The sequence below is a fragment of the Diorhabda sublineata genome, chromosome 7 (assembly GCF_026230105.1).
Source record: "Diorhabda sublineata isolate icDioSubl1.1 chromosome 7, icDioSubl1.1, whole genome shotgun sequence".
NCBI lineage: Eukaryota > Metazoa > Arthropoda > Insecta > Coleoptera > Chrysomelidae > Diorhabda > Diorhabda sublineata.
This window is the reverse complement of record NC_079480.1, coordinates 398,180-425,241: the sequence shown is the minus strand read 5'-3', so window position 1 is coordinate 425,241 and position 27,062 is coordinate 398,180. Positions and strand designations below refer to the sequence as shown.

Below are 27,062 nucleotides of genomic sequence, written 5' to 3'. Positions count from 1 at the left end.
TCATTTGGCTTCGGAAACTGTCTTATTGGACAAATATTCAGTCATTTGGCTTCGGAAACTGTCTTATTGGACAAATATTCAGTCATTTGGCTTCGGAAACTGTCTTATTGGACAAATATTCAGTCATTTGGCTTCGGAAACTGTCTTTTTAATTAACAAACCGCCATTTGTATTAGGGACATTTAGAAAACAGAGTGTCAATAAATGTAGAATCTTTGTTGTTACACTCTGTATGCTATACGAGGGAAAAAATAACAAATTAAGATTTGGTGAACTAATTTTCGCAAAATATTCAAATTTTCAAAATAAAATCATATGTAAATAGGCACTACAACTGATAATGTTAAATAACCTGCTCAGGATACGCATCGTCTTTTTTTTTTTCTTTTTTCTTTTATTTGGAATGTTCGAGGAGAGTATTGAAGTCCTAAGGGAGCGTCATCACGACCGACACATCGAGTAGTTATCCCACAAGATACCCTCGTTCAGAATGTTTGCCGTCTCTCGAGGATTTTATCCTTGTTATCCTATCGATAACATTCGTATGCGATGGCAGGATAACATTCAAATTTAAACATATCCGTAAAGTTTTTCGAACAATAGTTTTTTTTTGGTGAAGGTTCGAGTTTTCCTTAAGATAAATAAAAAGTATTTAAATTAAATAAACTCGAATGAACCAGTGCAGTTGGTTAATTATTCAGTCAGCTGTGATTCGATAAATCCATTGAGTTATGGAATAGAGAGTGATAGAAGTATCGCTAACATCGTAAAAGAGAAAGATAAACGATAATTTAAATGCTACTGTAGAAGATTATTTCATACGTTTCTACGGTGCGGATCAATTGCACAAATAGGACAAAAATTGATCTTATAATGATTTTATCAATTTTTTTTTTGTTTTTGCCTGTTCGGATGAATTGCACAAAAAGGAAATTTGTATTAAAATGTTTCTTCGGTGCGGATCAACTGCACAAACAGGATAAAAATTAATTTCATGATAATTTCATTAGGTTTTAATGTTTTGGTCGGTGCGGACGAATTGCACAAAAAGGAAATTTGAATTAAAATGTTTCTTCGGTGCGGATCAACTGCACAAACAGGATAAAAATTAATTTCATGATAATTTCATTAGTTTTTAATGTTTTGGTCGGTGCGGACGAATTGCACAAAAAGCAAATTTGAATTAAAATGTTTCTTCGGTGCGGATCAATTGCACAAACAGGATAAAAATTAATTTCATGATAATTTCATTAGTTTTTAATGTTTTGGTCGGTGCGGACGAATTGCACAAAAGGGAAATTTGAATTAAAATGTTTCTTCGGTGCGGACGAATTGCACAAAAGGGAAATTTGAATTAAAATGTTTCTTCGGTGCGGATCAATTGCACAAACAAGATAAGAATTAATTTCATGATAATTTTATTAGTTTTTAATGTTTTGGTCGGTGCGCACGAATTGCACAAAAGGGAAATTTGAATTAAAATGTTTCTTCGGTGCGGATCAATTGCACAAACAAGATAAAAATTAATTTCATGATAATTTCATTAGTTTTTAATGTTTTGGTCGGTGCGGACGAATTGCACAAAAGGGAAATTTGAATTAAAATGTTTCTTCGGTGCGGATCAACTGCACAAACAGGATAAAAATTAATTTCATGATAATTTCATTAGTTTTTAATGTTTTGGTCGGTGCGGACGAATTGCACAAAAGGGAAATTTGAATTAAAATGTTTCTTCGGTGCGGATCAATTGCACAAACAAGATAAGAATTAATTTCATGATAATTTTATTAGTTTTTAATGTTTTGGTCGGTGCGGACGAATTGCACAAAAGGGAAATTTGAATTAAAATGTTTCTTCGGTGCGGATCAATTGCACAAACAAGATAAAAATTAATTTCATGATAATTTTATTAGTTTTCAATGTTTTGGTCGGTGCGGACGAATTGCACAAAAAGGAAATTTGAATTAAAATGTTTCTTCGGTGCGGATCAATTGCACAAACAAGATAAAAATTAATTTCATGATAATTTTATTAGTTTTTAATGTTTTGGTCGGTGCGGACGAATTGCACAAAAGGGAAATTTGAATTAAAATGTTTCTTCGGTGCGGATCAACTGCACAAACAGGATAAAAATTAATTTTATGATAATTTCATTAGTTTTCAATGTTTTGGTCGGTGCGGACGAATTGCACAAAAAGGAAATTTGAATTAAAATGTTTCTTCGGTGCGAATCAATTGCACAAACAAGATTAAAATTAATTTCATGATAATTTCATTAGTTTTTAATGTTTTGGTCGGTGCGGACGAATTGCACAAAAAGGAAATTTGAATTAAAATGTTTCTTCGGTGCGGATCAATTGCACAAACAAGATAAAAATTAATTTCATGATAATTTTATTAGTTTGTAATGTTTTGGTCGGTGCGGACGAATTGCACAAAAGGGAAATTTGAATTAAAATGTTTCTTCGGTGCGGATCAATTGCACAAACAAGATTAAAATTAATTTTATGATAATTTCATTAATTTTTAATGTTTTGGTCGGTGCGGACGAATTGCACAAAAGGGGAATTGAAACTAAATCTCAATAATAATTGTATTAAATACTTCTTAAGGATACTATTTTGAATGATGCAAAATGACAGGAATTTTGTGAGAATATCCAATATTCTCTGATAAAAATTGTAGTAATAATCAATACCCATTGAAATTCGAGAGAAATTCCAGAATTGAGAATTCACGAATAGGAAAAATGTTTATACTTCTACGTAAAAATGAGTTCGATGGTAAGGAGCATACAGTATTCAAACCGAAAATAGCTAAAATGCATCTTCGATTGTTGAAATCTCGAGCTGATTTGGAAATGCGGCAAATATGTCGATTTTCGCGTTGTATGCATCGAAATTTTCCCATAATGCACAAGATTTCGAATACTTTAAGGTATTTCCGACGTTTTTTCTCATAATACCACTTGGTATTAGCGAAATCTAAAATCACAGACGATTCTCAATGAGTTTTAGTGAAAATATCCGCAGATTTCACGTAATTTTTCAAATTTGAGCAGAGCTTCTATTTCGTTAATCGTCAGAAATTTTTACGGATATAAACAGAAAGAAAAGTTGCCGCGAAATGAGCGAAATTCGACATTTCGTTTTTATTTTGTTTCAGATCATACGATCAGGATCGACAGAAGTGACATTACGGAATATAAGTAGAGAAATGACAGGAGACTACAAATGCGAAGTGTCGGCTGACGCGCCTCTCTTCCACACTGATATTCAAGCTGCGCATATGATTGTTTTAGGTAAAATGTTGATTTGGACATAATTGCATTTTAGAAATTGAATTTTTTGATACCGTGAACCGTCATTTGTTTTCGGAAACTGTCTTTCATGGAACAAACTGTTATTTGTCTTTCCATATTATCTGTATTGAGCAAAAAAACGACATATGTCTTTGAAATCTGTCATTTTTTTTACGAACAAACCATCAATTGTCTTAAAAATCTGTCTTCTAACAAAATAAAGGCTTTTTTTCTTCGAAAACTGTCTTTTCTGAAACAAAAACTGTCATTTGGCTTTAGAAACTGTCATTTTTGATAAATTGTTTGTTATTTGTCTTAGAAATCTGTCTTTTTCGACGAACAAACCATCAATTGTCTTAAAAATCTGTCTTCTAACAAAATAAAGGCTTTTTTTCTTCGAAAACTGTCTTTTCTGAAACAAAAACTGTCATTTGGCTTTAGAAACTGTCTTTTTCGATAAATTGTTTGTTATTTGTCTTAGAAATCTGTCTTTTTCGACGAACAAACCAACAATTGTCTTAAAAATCTGTCTTCTAACAAAATAAAGGCTTTTTTTCTTTGAAAACTGTCTTTTCTGAAACAAAAACTGTCATTTGGCTTTAGAAACTGTCATTTTTGATAAATTGTTTGTTATTTGTCTTAGAAATCTGTCTTTTTCGACGAACAAACCATCAATTGTCTTAAAAATCTGTCTTCTAACAAAATAAAGGCTTTTTTTCTTCGAAAACTGTCTTTTCTGAAACAAAAACTGTCATTTGGCTTTAGAAACTGTCTTTTTCGATAAATTGTTTGTTATTTGTCTTAGAAATCTGTCTTTTTCGACGAACAAACCAACAATTGTCTTAAAAATCTGTCTTCTAACAAAATAAAGGCTTTTTTTCTTTGAAAACTGTCTTTTCTGAAACAAAAACTGTCATTTGGCTTTAGAAACTGTCATTTTTGATAAATTGTTTGTTATTTGTCTTAGAAATCTGTCTTTTTCGACGAACAAACCATCAATTGTCTTAAAAATCTGTCTTCTAACAAAATAAAGGCTTTTTTTCTTCGAAAACTGTCTTTTCTGAAACAAAAACTGTCATTTGGCTTTAGAAACTGTTTTTTCGATAAATTGTTTGTTATTTGTCTTAGAAATCTGTCTTTTTCGACGAACAAACCAACAATTGTCTTAAAAATCTGTCTTCTAACAAAATAAAGGCTTTTTTTCTTTGAAAACTGTCTTTTCTGAAACAAAAACTGTCATTTGGCTTTAGAAACTGTCATTTTTGATAAATTGTTTGTTATTTGTCTTAGAAATCTGTCTTTTTCGACGAACAAACCATCAATTGTCTTAAAAATCTGTCTTCTAACAAAATAAAGGCTTTTTTTCTTTGAAAACTGTCTTTTCTGAAACAAAAACTGTCATTTGGCTTTAGAAACTGTCATTTTTGATAAATAGTTTGTTATTTGTCTTAGAAATCTGTCTTTTTCGACGAACAAACCATCAATTGTCTTAAAAATCTGTCTTCTAACAAAATAAAGGCTTTTTTTCTTTGAAAACTGTCTTTTCTGAAACAAAAACTGTCATTTGGCTTTAGAAACTGTCATTTTTGATAAATTGTTTGTTATTTGTCTTAGAAATCTGTCTTTTTCGACGAACAAACCATCAATTGTCTTAAAAATCTGTCTTCTAACAAAATAAAGGCTTTTTTTCTTTGAAAACTGTCTTTTCTGAAACAAAAACTGTCATTTGGCTTTAGAAACTGTCATTTTTGATAAATTGTTTATAATTTGTCTTAGAAATCTGTCTTTTTCGACGAACAAACCATCAATTGTCTTAAAAATCTGTCTTCTAACAAAATAAAGGCTTTTTTTCTTTGAAAACTGTCTTTTCTGAAACAAAAACTGTCATTTGGCTTTAGAAACTGTCTTTTTCGATAAATTGTTTGTTATTTGTCTTAGAAATCTGTCTTTTTCGACGAACAAACCAACAATTGTCTTAAAAATCTGTCTTCTAACAAATAAAGGCTTTTTTTCTTTGAAAACTGTCTTTTCTGAAACAAAAACTGTCATTTGGCTTTAGAAACTGTCATTTTTGATAAATTGTTTGTTATTTGTCTTAGAAATCTGTCTTTTTCGACGAACAAACCATCAATTGTCTTAAAAATCTGTCTTCTAACAAAATAAAGGCTTTTTTTCTTTGAAAACTGTCTTTTCTGAAACAAAAACTGTCATTTGGCTTTAGAAACTGTCTTTTTCGATAAATTGTTTGTTATTTGTCTTAGAAATCTGTCTTTTTCGACGAACAAACCAACAATTGTCTTAAAAATCTGTCTTCTAACAAAATAAAGGCTTTTTTTCTTTGAAAACTGTCTTTTCTGAAACAAAAACTGTCATTTGGCTTTAGAAACTGTCTTTTTCGATAAATTGTTTGTTATTTGTCTTAGAAATCTGTCTTTTTCGACGAACAAACCATCAATTGTCTTAAAAATCTGTCTTCTAACAAAATAAAGGCTTTTTTTCTTTGAAAACTGTCTTTTCTGAAACAAAAACTGTCATTTGGCTTTAGAAACTGTCATTTTTGATAAATTGTTTGTTATTTGTCTTAGAAATCTGTCTTTTTCGACGAACAAACCATCAATTGTCTTAAAAATCTGTCTTCTAACAAAATAAAGGCTTTTTTTCTTTGAAAACTGTCTTTTCTGAAACAAAAACTGTCATTTGGCTTTAGAAACTGTCATTTTTGATAAATTGTTTGTTATTTGTCTTAGAAATCTGTCTTTTTCGATGAACAAACCATCAATTGTCTTAAAAATCTGTCTTCTAACAAAATAAAGGCTTTTTTTCTTTGAAAACTGTCTTTTCTGAAACAAAAACTGTCATTTGGATTTAGAAACTGTCATTTTTGATAAATTGTTTGTTATTTGTCTTAGAAATCTGTCTTTTTCGACGAACAAACCATCAATTGTCTTAAAAATCTGTCTTCTAACAAAATAAAGGCTTTTTTTCTTTGAAAACTGTCTTTTCTGAAACAAAAACTGTCATTTGGCTTTAGAAACTGTCTTTTTCGATAAATTGTTTGTTATTTGTCTTAGAAATCTGTCTTTTTTCACGAACAAACCATCAATTGTCTTAGAAATCTGTCTTATAACAAAATAAAGTACTTTTTGCTTTTGGTATTGTCTTTTTTGAAAAACAATCTGTTATTTGCTCTAAGGAACTGTCATTTTTGAGAAAAAACTGTCATTTGTCTTTAGAAACTGTCATTTTTATATAAACAAAACGCCATTTGAGAAAAAAACCTTAAAGTGTCATTGGTAGCCATCTTTTTTCACAAACCAACACTCATATGTCTTTTTCCGTAATTCGACCTTTTTCACATTTTTACAAGTATATTTTTTATACGAGGACCGGTCATTAACAACATATACGTTTGTCTGTTTCAATTTAAACAACTCGATTTATAATCTAAATTGTTTTTTGTTTTTTTTAATCACTTCACCGTTGACATCGACTCAAAATTACACCCCCACGTGGAACAATTGTCCGTTTTGTTTCAGATCCGCCCAAAAGTAATCCTAAAATTATAATCGAAGAACCCCCCGAATCCACCATGAAAATCGAAATCGGAAAAATCATCAAAGCAGGGTGCTTCGCCCCTTGGGGGCCTGGCAATAACCTTTCGCCAAACGTCACGTGGTTCCTCAACGACGAACCGGTGAGCAACTTTTTTTATCTATACACCATCGTTCAAAAAATATTTTTCATCAACATTCAAGACTATAAAGAGGACGTGGCAACGCCGAACTTTACCGTTATAATTTCAATTATTTCTGCGGTCATAAAATGAAGTAAATTCGATACTTGTTGAGGTTTTTAGTCCCTCGTGTGTAATTTTCGATTATATAAATCAAAAAGTGCTTTTGAAACCAACCATTTTGACGTATTACATCATTTAATAAGTCGTGTGACTCACACACAGATGGCGCTGCTTCGTATGACGTTTACGAAGTACCAACTTTCAATTGACAATGTGTCAAATTGAAGTGACAGCCGTTTAAGTGAAAAAAAACAAAGACAGAACGCTAAAAATAAATCTCCGTTTTATAAATCACGTTAAAGCGTTCGACAGTGTCAATAGAACAAAAATTATTGAAGAAATATAAATATCGGGGAATATAAGGGATGTTGACTTGATTGACAATCGATTTTGCGTATTGTCGCTTTATTTAAAAAAAAAAAAAAAGATCCACCCGGTTGGAAAACCGAACTCGTCCACCTCCAAAACGTTTTATATGAATCCGATTCCACGCGTCTCCAATTTCAGAAAGATCCGGAGCTCCACGTTCAGAATTAGTTGAGGGCTCGATACTTTACAACGCGAAAAAATGCACAATCACTTGCCAATTGATTTGATTTTATTGAACATTTTACAGCTGATCATACCCTTTCAGGTGTAGTACTCTGGAGTTTCATGGGGGGAATTTGTGTGGATAGAGGTTTCGTCTTCCAAGCAACAGTCTAGCGTCTCCAGGTCCATTTTTGTTTTGTTAATATACCGGAAGATTTCCTCTAGCTGTAGCTGCAACCTAGTTGATCTCAACTTCTGTAATGTCTCATTAATTGGTTTTGCCTTTATCTATCTTGTTTTTTATTTTCTATTGTTATGAATAGATTGTCATGTGTCTTGGAAATCTGTCTTTTTTGAAGAACAAACCATCAATTGTCTTAGAAAACTGTCTTCAACAAAATAAAGGACATTTGGCTGTGGGTATTGTTTTTTTTTGTCCAGCAAACCGTTATTAGTGTTTGGAAACTGTCTTTTCTTATAAACGGATTGTCCTTTGTCTTAGAAATCTGTCTTTTTTGAAGAACAAACCATCAATTGTCTTAGAAAACTGTCTTATAACAAAATAAAGGACATTTGGCTGTGGGTATTGTTTTTTTTTGTCCAGCAAACCGTTATTAGTGTTTGGAAACTGTCTTTTCTTATAAACGGATTGTCCTTTGTCTTAGAAATCTGTCTTTTTTGAAGAACAAACCATCAATTGTCTTAGAAAACTGTCTTATAACAAAATAAAGGACATTTGGCTGTGGGTATTGTTTTTTTTTGTCCAACAAACCGTTATTAGTGTTTGGAAACTGTCTTTTCTTATAAACGGATTGTCCTTTGTCTTAGAAATCTGTCTTTTTTGAAGAACAAACCATCAATTGTCTTAGAAAACTGTCTTATAACAAAATAAAGGACATTTGGCTGTGGGTATTGTTTTTTTTTGTCCAGCAAACCGTTATTAGTGTTTGGAAACTGTCTTTTCTTATAAACGGATTGTCCTTTGTCTTAGAAATCTGTCTTTTTTGAAGAACAAACCATCAATTGTCTTAGAAAACTGTCTTATAACAAAATAAAGGACATTTGGCTGTGGGTATTGTTTTTTTTTGTCCAGCAAACCGTTATTAGTGTTTGGAAACTGTCTTTTCTTATAAACGGATTGTCCTTTGTCTTAGAAATCTGTCTTTTTTGAAGAACAAACCATCAATTGTCTTAGAAAACTGTCTTATAACAAAATAAAGGACATTTGGCTGTGGGTATTGTTTTTTTTTGTCCAGCAAACCGTTATTAGTGTTTGGAAACTGTCTTTTCTTATAAACGGATTGTCCTTTGTCTTAGAAATCTGTCTTTTTTGAAGAACAAACCATCAATTGTCTTAGAAAACTGTCTTATAACAAAATAAAGGACATTTGGCTGTGGGTATTGTTTTTTTTTGTCCAACAAACCGTTATTAGTGTTTGGAAACTGTCTTTTCTTATAAACGGATTGTCCTTTGTCTTAGAAATCTGTCTTTTTTGAAGAACAAACCATCAATTGTCTTAGAAAACTGTCTTATAACAAAATAAAGGACATTTGGCTGTGGGTATTGTTTTTTTTTGTCCAACAAACCGTTATTAGTGTTTGGAAACTGTCTTTTCTTATAAACGGATTGTCCTTTGTCTTAGAAATCTGTCTTTTTTGAAGAACAAACCATCAATTGTCTTAGAAAACTGTCTTATAACAAAATAAAGGACATTTGGCTGTGGGTATTGTTTTTTTTTGTCCAACAAACCGTTATTAGTGTTTGGAAACTGACTTTTTAGAGAAACCAATCATTATCTATCGTAGGAATCTGTATTTTTTTAAAAAAACTGACATCTGGCTTGTCTCAGTAATTGGTTTTGCCCTTATCCATCTTTTTCCCATTTCCTATTATTCTGTAGCTGATATGAAAAAGTTAAAAGGGTTCAGGTCCTATAAATATCGTGTCTATAGCTTCATAATTTCCTTCCATTTCAGTGTATTCAGGAATCCATTGATATTAGAGCCGTTCGACCATTATGGATAGATCCCAATTGCATCCAAAACTTAATATTTCGTCCTAAGACATGTCCCAGATCCGATCGTTTTTCACGAACGGGTTTTTCCTTTCCGACCATCACGAATGTTGTTTTCTCCCCCACGTTTTCAAATACTATATGAGTATTCACACCTGGAGAAGCCTAACGGTTCACCTAATGACGTTAAATCGTCCAAACCCAGCTGCCTGATCAGCTCATCGGAGCAGTGGGTTTTCTTGATGAAAACCTTGGACGAAACGTCGTTCAAAAACAGCCTCGACGTTATCGGTTAAATTGATAGCGAACGACAATTATTTGTACGAAGGGAAATTGGAGGATACGCCTCGTAAATCGAACATGTATCAATTTGCGGTGACAGCATGGCGCGGCTGGTAGGATAATTATTATCTTCGAATCGAAATAAACAAAACGACGGACTAAATTCGGTGCAGTAATTCAAACGATAATTTTCGAGTGCATTTTATGCGGCAGTTATATCTACCGAACTAATAAATAATTCAAAATAGCCACATGTGCATACGTATATATGTATACAGGGTGTCACAAGACGAGTTAAAATTTAAAAGTATCTGTATATGGGAAAATACTTATAATAAAATCATAAAAATTTCAACGTTTGGGTTTTCGGATACGATCTTTTCAACTACAATATTTTCATAGATGGCCGACTTCCGGTTCAACCGGAAGTCGACTGTAACTTCGTTATTTTATATAGAACACCCTGTATATTAGTATATTTTTGAAATCTACGTAAAATTTCAGTATACTTTTGTTTGAAAACTTTTTTCGAAAAATGCATTTTTTTTGAGTTATTAATTTTTTTGTAAAAAATTTGACAGTCACACATCCTTATAAATTATTGTTTTACCCTTAAAGACATGAAAATGGTTTTTGTTCGGTTGTTTTAAGTAAGGTCAGACGTATTTGAATCTATGTTGAAAATTTTTTCATTTCATACAGGGTGTGTATAAACAGTGTTCGAAATTTAACTTCATAAATATCAAATTTCTTCATTTTTTTTGTATAGAACACCCTGTATATTAATACATTTTTGAAATCTACGTAAAATTTCAGTATACTTTTGTTTGAAAACTTTTTTCGAAAAATGCATTTTTTTTGAGTTATTAATTTTTTTGTAAAAAATTTGACAGTCACACATCCTTATAAATTATTTTTTTACCCTTAAAGATATGAAAATGGTTTTTGTTCGGTTGTTTTAAGTAAGGTCAGACGTATTTGAATCTATGTTGAAAATTTTTTCATTTCATACAGGGTGTGTATAAACAGTGTTCGAAATTTAACTTCATAAATATCAAATTTCTTCATTTTTTATATAGAACACCCTGTATATTAATACATTTTTGAAATCTACGTAAAATTTCAGTATACTTTTGTTTGAAAACTTTTTTCGATAAATGCATTTTTTTTGAGTTATTAATTTTTTTGTAAAAAATTTGACAGTCACACATCCTTATAAATTATTTTTTTACCCTTAAAGATATGAAAATGGTTTTTGTTCGGTTGTTTTAAGTAAGGTCAGACGTATTTGAATCTATGTTGAAAATTTTTTCATTTCATACAGGGTGTGTATAAACAGTGTTCGAAATTTAACTTCATAAATATCAAATTTCTTCATTTTTTATATAGAACACCCTGTATATTAATACATTTTTGAAATCTACGTAAAATTTCAGTATACTTTTGTTTGAAAACTTTTTTCGAAAAATGCATTTTTTTTGAGTTACTAATTTTTTTGTAAAAAATTTGACAGTCACACATCCTTATAAATTATTTTTTTACCCTTAAAGATATAAAAATAGTTTTTACTCGGTTGCTTTAAGCAAAGTCAGACGTACTTGAATCTTTGTTGAAAAATTTTTCATTCTATACAGGGTGTGTATAAAAAGTGTTCAAACTTTAACTTCAAAAATATCAAATTTCTTTATTTTTTTGTATAGAACACCCTGTATATTAATACATTTTTGAAATCTTCGTAAAATTTCAGTATACTTTTGTTTGAAAACTTTTTTCGAAAAATGCATATTTTTTGAGTTATTATTTTTTTTGTAAAAAATTTGACAGTTGCACACCCTTATAAATTATTTTTTTATCCTTAAAGATATGAAAATGGTTTTTGTCCGGTTGTTTTAAGTAAGGTCATACGTATTTGAATCTATGTTGAAAATTTTTTCATTTCATACAGGGTGTGTATAAACAGTGTTCGAAATTTAACTTCAAAAATATCAAATTTCTTTATTTTTTTGTATAAAACACCCTGTATATGAATGCATTTATTAAATATACGTAAAATTTTAGTATAATTTCGTTTAAAAATATTTTTCGAAAAATTCATACTTTTTGAGTTATTAATTTTTTTGTAAAAAATTTAACCCTTGCAGACCCTTATAAATTATTTTTTTACGCGAATACCCTTAAAGAAACGAAATTTGTTTTTGTTCGTTTGTTCCAAATAAGGTCACAAGTATTTGAATCTATATTGAAAAATTTTACATTTTATACAGGGTGCGTATAAAAAGTGTTCAAAGTTTAACTTCATAAATATCAAAATTTAAATATATCGGAACCGATTAAAAGTTGGAATAAGTTTAGTAAATAAAATTTGATTTGTTTTTTTTTATAGACCTTGACAAAACAAAGAAAAATACTTTTTTATTTCTTACTGCTTGTATCAACGGGTCAAAATAAAATTTAATCCACACCTGCATCTCTAAAAATTTACAGAAATCTTTTATTATCTGGATAACGGTGAGGTTTTGATATAGAAAAGTATACACGAATTTGCCTTATTTTTTACCCCTGAATGCATTAAAATCGAAAAAACCGGGTGGTTCTATTTAAAAAAATGAAGAAATTTGATATTTATGAAGTTAAATTTCGAACACTTTTTATACACACCCTGTATGAAATATAAAATTTTTCAATATAGATTCAAATACATCTGACTTTACTTAAAACAACCGAACAAAAACCATTTTCATATCCTTAAGGGTTAAAACATAATTTATAAGGGTGTGCAAGGATTAAATTTTTTACAAAAAAATTAATAACTCAAAAAATATAAATTTTTCGAAAAAAGTTTTCAAACAAAAGTGTAACGAAATTTTACTTAGATTTCAAAAATGTATTAATATACAGGGTGTTCTATATAAAAAAATAAAGAAAATTGATATTTATGAAGTTAAATTTCGAACACTTTTTATACACACCCTGTATAAAATGTAAAATTTTTCAACATAGATTCAAATACGTCTGACCTTGCTAAAAGCAACGGAGTTGAAATCATTTTCATATCTTTAAGGGTAAAAAAATTATTTATAAGGGTGTGCAACTGTCAAATTTTTTACAAAAAAATTAATAACTCAAAAAATATGAATTTTTCGAAAAAAGTTTTCAAACAAAAGTGTACTGAAATTTTACGTAGATTTCAAAAATGTATTAATATACAGGGTGTTCTATATAAAAAAATAAAGAAAATTGATATTTATGAAGTTAAATTTCGAACACTTTTTATACACACCCTGTATAAAATGTAAAATTTTTCAACATAGATTCAAATACGTCTGACCTTGCTAAAAGCAACGGAGTTGAAATCATTTTCATATCTTTAAGGGTAAAAAAATAATTTATAAGGATGTGTGACTGTCAAATTTTTTACAAAAAAATTAATAACTCAAAAAATATGAATTTTTCGAAAAAAGTTTTCAGACAAAAGTATACTGAAATTTTACGTAGATTTCAAAAATGTATCAATATACAGGGTGTACTATATAAAATAACAAAGTTACAGTCGATTTCTTCGACTTGGACGACCACTACATCGCGGGACACCCTGTATAGATAGAGTTTGATTGCTGATAAGGGACAGCGCCAGTTATAAAATCGGTTATTGGTTTCCCGTCGCAAAACAATCGCGAAAATAGAATACGAATCGGTAAATTTTCCTCCCTCTCCATTTTCCTTTGACATAGTTACGTAGAATTATTAGTCGCCGCCTCATTTTCCGAACCATATTCCAATTTGGCAGATATCCATCAACGTTGATGTTCGGGAACGTAAACTCGTCAACTATTCTTCTCTCAATATCGATAAATTTAACGGTTCGCTTCGTATACTATGTTCTAAAACGTCATAATAAAAAAGAAGAAGATTAATCAACTTTTAGGTTAGAAGAAAACTTCGATCGAATATGTTTATGTGCGGGATTTCCAGTGGATTAATCTTTAGCAAGATAAATACAGTCGGGGGTCGTATACGTGCTCTGCGCGCTCTTTTGATGACTTACCCATCAAAACCTCACCATTTCTTTTAACTCCCCTCGTATAAATATCATAAATGATGATTATTTGTATTATTTATGAAACTAGACCAGAAAATACACCGTCATTTACGTAACTTAGTGCTTTTCAATAAATATTTCTAATTATATCGTGAAAATTCATCATTTTATCATTAAAACCGGTAAAATCAATCAAAAATTATCTTTCTGGGGTATTATTACACCCCCAGTTTCGTCTACTGGGACGTACCGACGAAAAATTCTCAATTTTTGGTGCGAACGAACTTTTCATCAGCATTAAGCAATCGGTATCGATTGAAATTAGTCAAAACATCACTATTTCTTTTAACTCCCCTCGTATAAATATCCTAAATGATGATTATTTGTATTATTTATGAAACTAGACCAGAAAATACGCCGTCAATCACGTAACTTAGTGCTTTTCAATAAATATTTCTAATTATATCGTGAAAATTCATCATTTTATCATTAAAACCGGTAAAATCAATCAAAAATTATCTTTCTGGGGTATTATTACACCCCCAGTTTCGTCTACTGGGACGTACCGACGAAAAATTCTCAATTTTTGGTGCGAACGAACTTTTCATCAGCATTAAGCAATCGGTATCGATTGAAATTAGTCAAAACATCACTATTTCTTTTAACTCCCCTCGTATAAATATCCTAAATGATGATTATTTGTATTATTTATGAAACTAGACCAGAAAATACGCCGTCAATCACGTAACTTAGTGCTTTTCAATAAATATTTCTAATTATATCGTGAAAATTCATCATTTTATCATTAAAACCGGTAAAATCATTCAAAAATTATCTTTCTGGGGTATTATTACACCCCCAGTTTCGTCTACTGGGACGTACCGACGAAAAATTCTCAATTTTTGGTGCGAACGAACTTTTCATCAGCATTAAGCAATCGGTATCAGTATTTCTTCGAATTACCCTCGTATAAATATTTTAAATGATGATTATATGTAATAATTCATATGATTATTCGATTCAAGCGTCAAAATATTGAGTTTCAGGTTAAATCTGATGATCTTAGTGCCCGTATTTATCCGGCAGAAGTGATTGTCAATAAAACGATCCAAGAAAAAATCACTAAATCGACGTTGGAAATAGTAACGAAAAAATTGCACTTTTCCAGAGGTATCTTGAAAGTTAGATGCCAGGAATCGATTTATTCGGTTTGGAAGAAAAGCGTCGAAAGGTATTTCAAAGAAGAAAGTCCACAACTGGCACCTGTGCTGGGTTCGACGTCTTCACAAAGTCATACAAATCAAGTTGTAGGTATGTGATTTAGTTGGACCTCACTTTTGGTTACGAAAAATAATTTTTTTTTTCATTTTTTATATTTTGGAGTATTTGAAATAAATGTAGCAATTTTAAAACTATTCTGTTTGAAAAAAAATCCAAAAACCATAAATTTCTCGATTTATTTTAAAAAACTGTAGTTACAACGTTTAAAGCCATGCCGGCCCTGTCCGCTTTGTAGTCCTAGAGAAGAAGGCGGGAGATTAGCACTGGGTGAATCATCAGACACGAAAGACGTTGCATTTCACTTTTATATTATTATTAATTAACGACTTTTTATGTATATTATATTTATATAATATAAGGATTTATTCAATACACAAAAAGCCGATAATTAATAATAATATACAAATGTAATGCAACGTCTTTCGTGTCTGATGATTCACTCACCGCTAATCTCCCGCCTTCTTCCCTATGACCACAAAGCTGACAGGGTCGGCACGGCCGTAAATTATAGGCGCGTTATAAATACAGTTTTTTTTTTAAATAACTTGAGAAATTTATGGTTTTTGGATTTTATATTGTCCAAATTTTTATTTTAAAACATAGTCCTCAATTTTTCCTTGGATGTTACGTTGAAATTTTTTTTTTTTTGATGTAACCTATTTCTAATGAAAAAAATTTTTTTTACAGAAATTATAACAAACAGTTCCGGTAAAAACACCAGCTCGACACGTGTTCTTCTATTTTTTTGTTTTATGTTATTCAAATCGATATTTTCGAGGTAATATCCAGAGAAATAACAAAGAAAATGTAGTTTTCTGAAAGTGTGCCTCACGTTTCAAATAATTTAGATATAAAACGTTATTTTTCCCAATTTTCCTCGTTTAAATCAAATAAAAATCGTTCGTTATCGATCCCATCATGAAATTTTCCAACACCCTGTATATTAATATTTCCATTTTATATTATAGTTACTCCATCTAGCGGTTATTGTTCCACCTATCTCGCATAAATTCGATTTTTAAACAGATTTTAGAACCATTCCCGCCTTTTTCCTCTTCTTTTTTTATACTGTTGGAACTTCAAGGTCATAATCGAAATTTACCAGGGAACGTCGATAATTTTACACTTAAATGCTTGACATTTTATGATAAATAATTAATTCCAAACGATATTTAATTTTGTAGATATGTCAAATGTGATAAAAAAAAATTAGTTTTAAGATTTTTTCGTGAAAACAGCGTCCATCTTGTACATTCCTTAAATTGAATTTTCGTTAGTTTAATTCAATAATATCATTGAATTGCAATGGAGATGAAAATTCGTTTCAAATATTCACAAAAAAAAAATTTGGAATAAAATTGCGCCAAAAACCGAAACTTAACCTCTAAAATCAATTTGAATTAAACTAAAATTATGTTGCTCATTGTATCAATTACGTTTGTATTTTAAATATATATATCCATTAGTAGATTGGTTTATAATAAAAAAAAAGGAAAGAAAAATCATTGAATCGTTTTATTTCAACCCTTCCCATAAAAAAATCACCCTATATATAATTATTTAGTTCGACATCCTCGATAGACAATCTCTAAATTCTCAACACAACCTCCTCCGTCCGCGTCTGGTTACTAACTGAATCGTGTTGACTAACGTACGTACGAAACTGGAACTACGACGCAGTGTTGCCAAAATTAACAGATTTTATTTGAAATTATGAAAGAGTAATTATTAAATCGTTTTAAATTTCTTCAATTTCTTAGACCTTTTTAATTATAATTTTAAAACAGAAGAGACCTAAAATCAAGAGCATTTAGATGCGTTAAATCGTTTTATTTCAACCGTTTCCATAACCAAATTCACTCGATTTAATTCAATCACCCTATATATTAATATTTATTTCGATATCGTTGGTAATGGATTTTTAAATGTTCGACGTAACTTCCTCCAACCGCGTCTAGTTGCTAACTAAATCAGGTTGGCAACGATACGTACGAAACTGGAATTAAGACGCGCTGTTGCCAAAGTTATTATATTTTATTTAAAAATATGGCAAAGATTTCTTTCGAAAAAAGTTTGTTTTTTATGAATAAAAAATGAAATAATGACAATTATTACCACGAAGAAAGAAAAAAACATTCGAATAATAGTAACATTGATTTCTTTTTGAAAAAATTATTTTATTATCGTCTTGTGGTTTAGGAGCTGATAAAAGTGTTTCGCTAGCGTCCACTGCCTTATCGTCAATTTCAAATATTTTTAATAATTTTGTAAATATACATTGGCTAGGACTAATTCATCAGTTATTTCTACTCCAAGCATAAAACTGAGAATTTCAGTTTTGTTCGAAATTTTTGTAGGTCAACACCTATAATAATAACATTATTGTTATTTTATTCGAATTCGAAATTACGAAATTGCATATTTATACTAAAATTTTCAAATTATTTCAACAATTTATCTTTATTCGAAACTACAAGAATTGCTTAAAATCAGAAAAACATCTGGCAACACAGCACATAATAGAGAAACTGACGTTTACGCGCGCCCAAATCGATCGATATTGTTCAATATGGATCCCGAGCATATCACGTATTTCGTAATACTCAAAAATTACATGAAAAAAAGATATGTTCTAATTAAAAGATTGAGTTAATTCTTAAATAATTCATTTATTATCCATCAACGGATAAAAACAAATCAGTTAAATCAATAAGTTGAAAGTGTTACAAGTTTTGCATTTCGAGGTTAAGTTTGTGTGTCTAGAAATTTCTATGTTTAGTTCACAGTTTTTCACTACGTGTTTTTCCTGTGTTTTAAGAAGTAGTTTCAATTCAGTTTCGTGTCTTTTAAAATATTAGTGTATACTGTTGTTCCAGTATTCTGTAAGTAAAATTCTAGAAATGATTAAATAATACGTTAAGAAATGCAAAAAGGCAACCAAAAAGCAATCAAATCAATCTAATAGGAAGTTACGAACAGCAAAATAACGAAATTTACAAAAAAGTTAAGTAATTGATACTTATTTTTTGTTTTCTAGTTCGTTTTGTTAAATTTCCAAGTAAAAAACAATTCAAAATGCAATAGTTAATTAATTAAAACTATTTAGAAACAAATTGTAAACGACATATCATACTAGTTAATTCTCGTCAAGTTGAATAATAAAATTTATGCTATTCCTTTTTTACGAATCTTTTCTTTTTTATAATTCCAATTATTTAAAGAGATCATCGTTACGCTTCGGGCGAATTTGCAATTGAAATTTAACTCAATCGAACACAGTCTCTATTTGAAATAAAGGGTCCTTTTTACCTAGGGAATTCGACGCGACAACTCGGAACTCTTCATTGCTCCTTTAATCGATTCGAGGTTTACCAGGGGACGTTACAATGTTCATATTCACAAACTCGTTTCAAAATGCGATAATTTCTAATTTATAAACAGCTTATACGTCACTTTGTGAAAAAATTAACGAAATTCTCTCTTTATCATCAAATACTAATCATATTCCACATTCAAAATCGTTCAAAATGCTAGTTTCTGTATATTTTTATAAACAATGTTTTCCGACAACCCCGGTAGGCGAAAGAACGAATATAGGGGAACAGTTGGAGAAAATAAATAAGAAGATAAAGCGTAGGGATGATTATTAAAAAGGATGAAGCTCGAAAACAGTCGCTATGGTATGTCGCGTCGTTATTTGAATTTAAAAGCTTAGACACCTTTTGTGCTGAGCACTGATTATTTTCTCTCTTCTTTAAACTTCAAATTGGCCTTAATGATCGTTATTATCCAGCGACGCTTCTTCGACGACGGCACGGCGTTCGTTTAGTTGGGAATGAAAATGCCGAGAGGTGATTTAGATGTAGAACACGAATATCAATAATAAAAAAACAGTTATAATATTATTGAAATTTTTTTATGATAAAAATAGTAGTATAGAAACTTATTTTATTTCGTGTCTTCATTGACAATTATTCAAGGTCAAATGATTCATAGTCGATTTTTCGCGATAAACTCTAAAATATTCAGAACATGTCAATCGTTGTTTAGATCGATGGCCGTAAATATTCGGCCATTACATATGGTTCGGTTCCACCATAACAGTGTTGCCATATTTGAACGCATAAATAGAAACTCTCGTAAATCTGACAAAATAAAAAAAAAAACATAAAATAGAATCTAATTACTTTCTTTTTTTATATTTAATATATCATCTGTTTATGTCTTCGGCCTATTCGAAGTAAATCAATAGTGAGTCGTAAACAGAATAAATAATAATAAAATTGATATAAATCATTCGAGTATAAATTTGTGAGAAAGCATCTCTCGATGGATATTGGAAGGGATCGAGAAAAGGCCTTACGTAGCGAAAATAGCCCTGCATGCATACATTTTAAGTTTCAATAAAGAATGAAAATATTTGCTTAAAAAAAAAAGAAATTGGTGATTCAGTCGTACTTTTTAGTAATTGATTTCAAATAAAAAAATTCAAAATTGAGTAAAACCTCCAATATTGACAAAAAAATTCCAAAATATACATAAAAATCATCGTCGTTATGAAACAATTCCTATTCTTACTTATAATTACAAAATGATGTAGCAAAAACTCATTTCTGTACTAAAAACCATCCTAAACGAAAAATTTTGTCACCTCCACTACAAATATTCTTTTCGTTCGATTAAACTTTCAAATTTTTCCACTTGGATATGGTTCAAATGGTCTGGATACGGATCTGTTTATCTGTTATTTATTTTGTATGTACGTACCGTCGCGCTAAACTCCGGACGCGAACTAAATTCTTTTGTTTACCACAAAAATCAAGGCAGAGATAATTTTTTTTCGGGTGGGTGATTTTAAAGAGTAGTGGTTTAATTTAAATTCACATCGGGTGCTTAACCACACTACGAAGTACAAAAAATATCGTAAAATATTGACATAATTAACTGGTAGCCGAGTTGGCGGGATGTTTATATATTTTTTAACGTACATTGAGAAAGCGGTTACGTGCTTACGTTTATTTGGAAGTGATTTGTTTTCACACACAAAAAAAATAAAAAATAAGTTGCATGGTGTAAAGAGAGTGATACCGCGCACGCCCAATGTAAACGACAACACGTCGCCATATTGAGGTAATAGCCAATCAGAGACGCATACTTAAATTTTAAACGATTAACGAACATATTGTTATATTAAATACATTCAATTTATTTAAACAATTTAAAAACTTGTCGTATACATCATAGGTGTTTTATCAACAATTGTTTTTCGTTAGAGATAAAAGATTGTCAAAAAATAAGGTTAAGTACACCACAACATAAATAATTTTCGTGGAATTTATGGCGGCGTGATGAAAGATACACAGAACTAGACGTAGTTTCGTTTATTCACAGAACACTTGGAATTATAAAAAAACGAACTAGTTATATCTTAGACAGGGACGTATTAAGAACATTTCGACTAATTATTAATTTTATTTATAAAATGTATTGAGGTTTCGGGATTACAATGTAAATATGTTATAAACCGAATAGTTTTGAATTTCAAATAATTTGGATATAAAATTATAGTATATCCATAACAGGGTAAAGGATTTGTAAATAATTTTAATATAATTAACGAGATTTATAAATCTATTGGAACCGTTCCTGGTTGGAACTCGAAATAACAGAAATAAAAGCCTACAAAACAAACAATTGGCGACAGTGTGGTGTAAAAAACAATGTAACGTAAAAAAGAAGTTTCCAGGCAAATTAAAAAAGTTGAACAAAAGTTTTCAGCAGTTATTTCGCAGATTTAAATGGTAATTTGCAGTTAAGAATAAACTGGCATTTTATGTGTTCCCACGGCATTGTAGAAAATGTACGGTAGGGTAGGATAAATATTTCTTTTTGTTTGCAGACGACGAAAATGAAGAATTTGAAGTTATGGCGAGATCGCCTCATTTTCAAACAAAGGCGTCATATAAATATTTTCTAAAAAGGGAGTTTTTATTCAACTAACATAATAAATATGAAATTTTTGTTGTTTTATACTCTATACGCTTATTTTTCTATTCAAAATATTAAGTAACAACCCTCGTACACGAAGTATTCAAAGTTAACTGAATCCTGTTTAATAATATAAGCATATAAAAGTTTAGTTCACATCATTTCAAGCAAAATATAAAAATTTCAACTAAATATAATTAAACTACTATTATTAATTGAATAGTTTTTTTACCATATTGAATCTCAGTCCATTTCTGGCGCGCAACACGCACAAATCGCGTGGCAGCAACGACCATGTGATTGGTTGACCAACGTATGTACTACATGGCGTATGAATATTTAGCGCGTATAACATGGCGTATGAATATTTAGCACGTATATAATTCTGAATTTACTACTATATATAAGTAAAGTATTATTTATTTTAAGGTTAAAACATACGAATAGCAAAAAGAAAAATAAATATAACGTCATATATTAATTAGATATATAAATTCTGCGTTTGTTAATTGATTTATTCCTTATTTCCGTTTCCACACAGATGGGATGCTCCGCCATGTTTGTCACATGACATGCTCCATTACTTTATGGGTTTTATGACCACACGAGTAAAGTTGTAATACGTTTTATGCTTTAAAAATTCGTGAGATTTGTTGTTCTGTTTTAAATTTAAGTAGATATGAATAAAATATATATTTCGTTACGATACCCGGTGCGTGGTTTTGAGAAAATTCTTTATTAGAAGTGGAATAAGGTGATTCGTATCGACGAGCTGCTTGGCAACGTTGAATATTTGGGAGTCATTGAACTTGAACGTAAGGTAAATTTTTCTATGACTATGTTTTTACGAAAATGTGTATTTATGAAATAGTTAATTATTCAATCGATAATTATTTATATGCGTAGATAGACGAAGAAAAAATGTTTGTCTACGCTTATGTTCGAACAAAGCCACCAGTAGTTTGCTCCTTCGCTAGGGGTCAAAAGTGGTGGAGAAAACAGTAAATTCGCGCGAAAATAAATCTGAATTACGAGAAAACTTCTTAGTTCCTCATCGCACCACCACCGTTGTGCTAACGATGCCAACTTAGATAAAAATTTATGTAAATCTTCAGATGAATATATAAGGAAACCGACCGCGTTGTACGTACAATGAAAATGTGACATTGTAACTAGAGGCTTTATATAATACGACCGTTAATAAATACACTGCCCGAAATAGTTAAAGTGGCATGTAGATTGAAGAAATGTAAATTGGAAGGTTTGTCTCTCGTATTTTACAAAATATCTCTGAAAATATCGATTTTAGAGAAAAATGTTTCAAATCAAAAATAAACCTCATAAAAAGCTCTACAAAAAATGTTTTCTACATTTTTTACGTAAACCTATTTTTTCGGTTGATATGACACAAAATATTTCGGCACTATACACGAGTGTTTATATTTTGAGTCATAACAGCTAAAGGAATAGGTTTACTCAAAAAATTTATATAAACTTTTTTGTAGAGCTTTCCATGAGCTTCATTTTTTATTCGAAACTTTTTTCTCTAAAATTTCAGATCAGCTGATCGTATTTAATTGAGCGTTTGTGACCGGAAATTCTCAGTCGCCCCTCGTATTGGATATATAGATGACGTATGACCTATTTCGAGGAAAAGTTTTCCTTGTATCTCATCTCTCTTAAAAAGTTTTCATCCGGCTAATTTATTCATTTATTAAAAAAAGTAAATGGACGATATCTCGATGAGAGTCGAAAACTTTTAAAAGTTTAACCATGTTTTTGTGACAGAGAGAGATAGCGAGAAGTCCTATCGGGCATCATCGCCGCAACGAGGAAGTCATTTAAGTTTTGATTCGAGAAATTAACGCATCCCAGTCCCACAGACATACCAGATGATTATCGCAATACCACCAACTTAAATTACTTTCATTGGACAATGGAAATGTAGAGAAAAAAAATGATAATCTTATAATCGGGTCGATTTTTATTTCGGGAAATTCGTATTATGGAATATCCGATTTAACTTTGGTTAGAATTCAATGTAGAATAACGAATTTTGATATATAGGGTGCGGTATTATTGCTGCTACTAAAAATTCGTTTTTCAAATCGAGTTTCTACTCAATCGTATACCATTTCATGTTATTTCGTTTCAAAAATGTCTGATTTAATTTTAATATTTTCCAAAATTATTTATTTGATAAGAAATCGTCGAATTAAGGTAATTCGTGATAACTCCAAATCATAACCTGAAACTGCACGTGGTATATGGTGTAAGGGCGTTTAAAACAATCTAATTAACGTATAAGATCACTGGCAAATATACGGGGTGCTGTAGATAGTAAGATATTAATATAAAACTATGTCTTTTTAAACTACGCTGTATAATATTGCAAGAATGTTTTATAAAGACAAGAATAACGTAAAAAGTATCAAAAAGTGTAAATATACAATGTGTTCAATTTAAAAAAATATGAATTTGTTTGTTTACGTCAATATTAACGACAGTTTTCTTTATGTGAGTATTAAAACTAAACTATCTGTCAAATTTGTATGAAATTTTGACGGATGACGTAAGAAACATGGCGGAAACAAACGATTTAATAATTATAACGAAAATTCATCGCTTTTCAGTTAAACCGTCATCGTATTTGAGAAGTTTTTCGTATCTATCTTTTCAAACGACCCTGTATAGTATTTAAAAACGCTGTATCGCGGGAATAACGTGAGAAATATTATAATATATAAATATACAATGTGTTCAAATAAAAAAAATATAAATTTGTTTGTTTATGTCAATATTAACGACAGTTTTCTTTATGTGAGTATTAAAACTAAACTATCTGTCAAATTTATATGAAATTTTGACGGATGACGTAAGAAACATGGCGGAAACTAACGATTTGATAACTATAACGAAAATTCATCGCTTTTCAGTTAAACCGTCATCGTATTTGAGGAATTTTTCGTATCTATCTTTTCAAACGACCCTGTATAGTATTTAAAAACGCTGTATCGCGGGAATAACTTAAAAAATATTATAATATATAAATATACAATGTGTTCAAATAAAAAAAATATAAATTTGTTTGTTTACGTCAATATTAACGACAGTTTTCTTTATGTGAGTATTAAAACTAAACTATCTGTCAAATTTGTATGAAATTTTGACGGATGACGTAAGAAACATGGCGGAAACTAACGATTTGATAACTATAACGAAAATTCATCGCTTTTCAGTTAAACCGTCATCGTATTTGAGGAATTTTTCGTATCTATCTTTTCAAACGACCCTGTATAGTATTTAAAAACGCTGTATCGCGGGAATAACTTAAAAAATATTATAATATATAAATATACAATGTGTTCAAATAAAAAAAATATAAATTTGTTTGTTTACGTCAATATTAACGACAGTTTTCTTTATGTGAGTATTAAAACTAAACTATCTGTCAAATTTGTATGAAATTTTGACGGATGACGTAAGAAACATGGCGGAAACTAACGATTTGATAACTATAACGAAAATTCATCGCTTTTCAGTTAAACCGTCATCGTATTTGAGGAGTTTTTCGTATCTATCTTTTCAAACGACCCTGTATAGTATTTAAAAACGCTATATCGCGGGAATAACTTGAAAAATATTATAATATATAAATATACAATGTGTTCAAATAAAAAAAATATAAATTTGTTTGTTTACGTCAATATTAACGACAGTTTTCTTTATGTGAGTATTAAAACTAAACTATCTGTCAAATTTGTATGAAATTTTGACGGATGACGTAAGAAACATGGCGGAAACTAACGATTTGATAACTATAACGAAAATTCATCGCTTTTCAGTTAAACCGTCATCGTATTTGAGGAGTTTTTCGTATCTATCTTTTCAAACGACCCTGTATAGTATTTAAAAACGCTATATCGCGGGAATAACTTGAAAAATATTATAATATATAAATATACAATGTGTTCAAATAAAAAAAATATAAATTTGTTTGTTTACGTCAATATTAACGACAGTTTTCTTTATGTGAGTATTAAAACTAAACTATCTGTCAAATTTGTATGAAATTTTGACGGATGACGTAAGAAACATGGCGGAAACTAACGATTTGATAACTATAACGAAAATTCATCGCTTTTCAGTTAAACCGTCATCGTATTTGAGGAGTTTTTCGTATCTATCTTTTCAAACGACCCTGTATAGTATTTAAAAACGCTATATCGCGGGAATAACTTGAAAAATATTATAATATATAAATATACAATGTGTTCAAATAAAAAAAATATAAATTTGTTTGTTTACGTCAATATTAACGACAGTTTTCTTTATGTGAGTATTAAAACTAAACTATCTGTCAAATTTGTATGAAATTTTGACGGATGACGTAAGAAACATGGCGGAAACTAACGATTTGATAACTATAACGAAAATTCATCGCTTTTCAGTTAAACCGTCATCGTATTTGAGGAATTTTTCGTATCTATCTTTTCAAACGACCCTGTATAGTATTTAAAAACGCTGTATCGCGGGAATAACTTAAAAAATATTATAATATATAAATATACAATGTGTTCAAATAAAAAAAATATAAATTTGTTTGTTTACGTCAATATTAACGACAGTTTTCTTTATGTGAGTATTAAAACTAAACTATCTGTCAAATTTGTATGAAATTTTGACGGATGACGTAAGAAACATGGCGGAAACTAACGATTTGATAACTATAACGAAAATTCATCGCTTTTCAGTTAAACCGTCATCGTATTTGAGGAGTTTTTCGTATCTATCTTTTCAAACGACCCTGTATAGTATTTAAAAACGCTATATCGCGGGAATAACTTGAAAAATATTATAATATATAAATATACAATGTGTTCAAATAAAAAAAATATAAATTTGTTTGTTTACGTCAATATTAACGACAGTTTTCTTTATGTGAGTATTAAAACTAAACTATCTGTCAAATTTGTATGAAATTTTGACGGATGACGTAAGAAACATGGCGGAAACTAACGATTTGATAACTATAACGATATCTTATCATTTTTCAGTTAAATCGCTATCGTACTTGAGTATTTTTTCGTATTTATCTTTTTAAACTACCCTGTATAATATTACAAAGCACTGTATGACGAAAATAACATTAATTTTGTTGCTTCTGTCAATATAAACGACATTTTATTTATGAGTTTTAAAATTAAACGATGTGTCAAATTTATATGACATATGACATAAGAAACATGATTGAAACTAACGTATACTATTGTAAAACTTATAATTCTCAATTTAGAATTAGTTTTTTTAGTACTTCATTCTTAAATGACATGTACAATTCACTAGAACTAAAATAATATCTAGACAAAATGATAAAATTTTTTTGTTGCCCATAAACTTGTAAATTGCGAAAACAATTGGCTTGGATAACCCTATATATCCTAAAACACTTCGGAAGTAATCCCTCGAAAAAAAATTACCCATTTTAAGTGTATTAAAGCTACAAAAGAGATTTGCCGAACCTTATTTATAATCTGTTTCGCATCCAACTAATTTTATCTCGATTCCAAATAAATTTTAAGTAAAAGAGCGTACCCAATGCTTTTGTTTTTATACAAAAAAAGTGTTATTGCTTTGGTTATGTATAGTTGAAATGATTTATAAGCCGCCGAGGCCACCCGCCGTACTGGATTATAGGAAGAATAATGGACTTTTCCAAGCTTAGAGAGCACGCAAGGACGTCGTGAGATACCATAAAAAAATGAACCACGTAACGTTTAACGATAAAAAATACTGAGAAAATGCACTATAACTTTGTTATATAATATT

General features: G+C 30.0%; 1 protein-coding gene across 5 annotated transcripts in view; it reads left to right on the top strand.

Annotated features, from left to right (window-relative positions):
* The window catches only part of LOC130446247 (uncharacterized), a 43,175-nt gene extending 26,425 nt beyond the window's left edge, over positions 1–16,750 (top strand). For 2 of the 5 annotated variants that reach the window (XM_056782374.1, XM_056782373.1), the window contains 4 exons: positions 3,166–3,301; positions 6,838–6,995; positions 15,011–15,275; positions 15,933–16,747. In XM_056782374.1, the coding sequence (XP_056638352.1) occupies positions 3,166–3,301; positions 6,838–6,995; positions 15,011–15,275; positions 15,933–16,027 (654 nt within the window). In that variant the 3' untranslated portion in view covers positions 16,028–16,747. Of the gene's footprint in view, positions 1–3,165; positions 3,302–6,837; positions 6,996–15,010; positions 15,276–15,932 lie in introns of all 5 variants that reach the window. The other 3 variants (XM_056782370.1, XM_056782369.1, XM_056782371.1) reach the window with 2 other exon arrangements.
* The last annotated feature ends 10,312 nt before the right edge of the window (positions 16,751–27,062 follow it).